The sequence below is a fragment of the Acanthisitta chloris genome, unplaced genomic scaffold, assembly GCF_000695815.1.
Source record: "Acanthisitta chloris isolate BGI_N310 unplaced genomic scaffold, ASM69581v1 scaffold37010, whole genome shotgun sequence".
Classification (NCBI taxonomy): Eukaryota; Metazoa; Chordata; class Aves; order Passeriformes; family Acanthisittidae; genus Acanthisitta; species Acanthisitta chloris.
The window spans coordinates 3,610-7,278 of record NW_008652856.1 but is presented as its reverse complement, the minus strand read 5'-3'; the positions used below and the strand labels follow the sequence as shown (position 1 = coordinate 7,278).

Below are 3,669 nucleotides of genomic sequence, written 5' to 3'. Positions count from 1 at the left end.
TCTTTAGGAGGAGTAGCTTTACCCTGAGGACCTTAGCCTTGTGCTGATGACTTGTGGTTCTCTTTGTTTGCAAACTAAACTTTTTCCAAGCACAGGAATTGGCTGGTACAGATCCACAGACAAAGCACTTCCTTAGCCCGAAGTAATTTCTAGTGAGTATTCAGTGTGCTGATGGGTTAAGCCTCTTCTCCAAAATGCTAAACAACTAATTCATCCCCTTCAGGGGCCTCTTCATTACACATAAATTAACATTGATGGGTGAACAAGAATGTTACATGAACAAGAATGCAAAAGGTCTAAAAATCAGAGTAGTTTCAACTCAAAGTAGAACTTAACTTCAACTATGAAGTCAGAAAGTTGGAATTTAAATTCAAAGTTGAAAAGCTGAACTTCATCTGTCTTACAAAAGACATTTAACAGTCAAACCTATGAACAGAACACATGATGCAGCATAAATACCTGTGCCATGTTCCTGCACCGAGAGAGGTACCAAAGGAAACATGGAAGTAAGTGATCCAGAGGCTCTGGAGATCTGTGGGTGGGTTTATGTGTTGGTTTTTGTTTCATTTTCTTTTTGAGGAGCTGCCCTTTGGAGATTAGCATGTAAGTACCTGTAAACAGAGGTTGATTGTCCAAGCTTTCTTAACAGAGTTTTGCTCAGTCCTTTAGATGCAAAGAACAGTTCTTTGTTAAACCGTTTTCTGGTAACACACTCAGAACTTCCAGCCAAGTGCATCGTTGGGTTTGGATACAGAGCCTCACACACTGCAGAGGAGCTAAGGTTTCTCTGTATGTTGTAAGGTCAGGACCACATTCCAATCCAGCAGAAGTCTCTTAATTTTTTCATGGAATTTCTCTCTGTACTGGTTGAAGTGCATTATGCTTTCTGGATTTTCTTCAAACCAGAACTTGTCAAACTCATACACCAGATAACCTGTCAAGAAAACACAATACAGATCTGCAAAAATCACCTCCACAACTTCGTGCCTCGCTCCAGCCAGACCCAGAAGGATCCTTCAGACTCTCCTTTAATTCCTTAGAACCAGGACTGTCCCACCCTGACCCACAGCTAGCACTGGGACACTGTTCTGACAGATGAAAACATAAACCTGCAGACACTGAGCACTCTGAGGCACAGAGAGCCACACAACTCATCCCTTACGTGTCCACTCCTGCAGCACCGTGCTCCAGCCCCAGAGGCATTTCCAGTGCTGCTGGGAGGAACACGCTCCCAGAAAACGCTCTGTGCCGTCAGCCTCCCCTGCAGGGACACAGCTCACACACTCACAGTAGAACTGGTGGAAGTGCTCCATCCGAGGCAGCCCGAGGACCACGTTGTACAGGTGAGGCTTCAGAGCACCACTCTTGAGCAAGCTGTATGCCATCTCAGTCAGGTTGATCCCAACTATTGCATAGGAATAGCTGCATTGGGAATCAAGGCTTTGTTTTATCTTATGCATTGAAAGACTCAGAAGCTTCCCTGACATTCTGTTCTAGGATAGCTTTAGGAGTGAGGTTTTCCTGCCATTCTTGATGATAAACTGACTCCAGCCTAGAGACCATTCCCTGGTGCATCCAGCCATGGAAAAGTGATGTAAAAACGAGAGTTTTCTGTACAACAGCATGACAAATGCTTCCCTTGGCAATACTGACAGGGCAATAATGGAGGGGCTCCAGGGAAGCTGCAGAGGGATCTGTGTTAGGAGCTGCAGGGACAGGACAAGGGACAATGGGCACAAATTGAAGGAGGGAAATTTAGGTTAGATCTCAGGAAGAAGTTTTCCCTGTGAGGGTGGTGAGACACTGTCCCAGGCTGCCCAGGGAGGCTGTGGCTGCCCCAACCCTGGCAGTGTTCACAGCCAGGTTGGCTGAGCCTTGAGCAACCTGCTCTGGTGGGAGGTGTCCCTGCCCAGGGCAGGAGTTGGGGCTGGGTGATCTGTAAGGTCCATTCCGACCCCTAACACTGTGATTGTATTGAGATGGTAAGGCTAATCAACAGTGATCTCAGTCTGCTCATTTGAAGTCCTTAGATCTGCTCGAGTACTAAAAATTGAGTGTCAAACACACTGTTACAGTAAAAAATGGAATGGCTATTTCAACCTGTTCAAGTTGAAAAAAAATGGTTTTCTGTTGGATGATGTAGAAAGTAATCACAACAGAAATCCTCACAGAACAGTTATGTGTTTGTGGCAGAAGGGAGAGAAAAGAATTAATTTGTGTCAGGTATGTGGTTATCTAATTGAGCAGAAAGTCTCAGACACCTCTGCCATGGCCCAGCTGCATGGGGCAGCATCACACAGGACTGCTGCTCCTGGCAGGGGATTAACGGAGCACTAGATGCATCACACTACATTATCTGACTGGTTTTAGAGTATATTCCCCTGTAAAATCCGCTGAATGTTTATGCAAAGTTTTCCAAAATGAAGTTAAACAACAACAAAACACCTGTTTGTATATACTTATTACAGAGCAGAAACCTAGCAAAAGAAAGGACCTTAGGAGCTAATCTATTCCATCCCAACACAGGAGCAGTAAGGAGACAAATCAGCATTAAATGACATTAAACTAACCCTGATCTAAGCCTATTACAAATAAAGCTAACTGTGATGTTAAAGGCACCAACTGTGGTACCCAAAGACAATTTTTTACAACATTTTTATCCCAATGAATCTACTCTAGGGAAAAAAAAGGCTGCACATAGTTCCCAGCCCAAAGCCGAGTCCTGTGCTCCTGTTTAGGTCCTTTTTTCATTCTTTAAAGGAAAATCCCATGAATATTCCCATCTCTAGTCTCTGGACACATATTTGACAACCTTCCCAGGGGCTCCTCACAGAACAAGGCAGAGACAAGCAGCAATGACTTACCCCAGCCGCGGGTGGTTGGAGCGCGCCAGGATGCGCCGAGCCTCGCTGGGGTGGTGCCTGCTGAGGTACCTGCAGTGCACAACAGGCTCTTCCCTCACTGCACGTCCCACAGAGCACACTGTGCTCAGCCCAGAACGGCAGGACCTAGCTACAGCTGAGCACTGCTCTGCACTGAGAAATGGCACACAGTGGAAGCCAAGGGAACGTGACAAAATTAAACCGTATCCAGACCATCCAACACTGCAGACACAGTGCAAATGGCTGAGATCTGCACACTAAACATGAAGTTCACCGCAGTGCACAAATGAGCTTGGCAGAGATAGGTAAACTTGACTATTCTTCATTACAGTAATTGTTGGGAATTTCTAAAGCTCTTGACAGGTTAGTTACAAGCTACCAAATCTATCACATGGCAAGAAAAACAAGGTGTCTGGGGCACCTTTGTGTCCCTCCCCCCTCTTGCTGTCCCCACCCAACCACACGTCTGTGGCTGTGCAGCCACGAGCAGTGCTGAGTGTTTGGGAAACTCTTGTTTCCATTGATCCTGCTCAGCTTTGATTAGACACAGCATCAGCCAGAGGGAACACAGGCACTGCAGAGGGGTCAGAGGGAACCAAACAGCTGTTTGCACTCACACCAGGTTGACCAGCCCCAGCAGGCCCATTCCTCTGAAGTCTGTCTTGGGGTCGTCCCCCTGGAAGCCGATGTCACACCACTGCTTGCTGACTCTGCCCCTCAGGGGCTCCTGGGGCATCAGCAGGTCCCAGAGCTGCAGACAGGCCTAAGCGTTACTCGCGGCGGCTGT

General features: G+C 46.8%; 1 protein-coding gene across 1 annotated transcript in view; it reads right to left on the bottom strand.

Moving 5' to 3' along the window:
- Positions 1-776: 776 nt before the first annotated feature.
- ELMOD2 (ELMO/CED-12 domain containing 2) overlaps positions 777-3,669 on the bottom strand; it is a gene marked incomplete at its 5' end in the record, with an annotated part of 5,733 nt that continues 2,840 nt past the window's right edge. Inside the window, 4 exons of the mRNA XM_009078590.1 lie at positions 777-934; positions 1,289-1,422; positions 2,865-2,933; positions 3,500-3,633. Coding sequence (XP_009076838.1) covers positions 777-934; positions 1,289-1,422; positions 2,865-2,933; positions 3,500-3,633 — 495 coding nt within the window. The remainder of the gene's footprint in view (positions 935-1,288; positions 1,423-2,864; positions 2,934-3,499; positions 3,634-3,669) is intronic.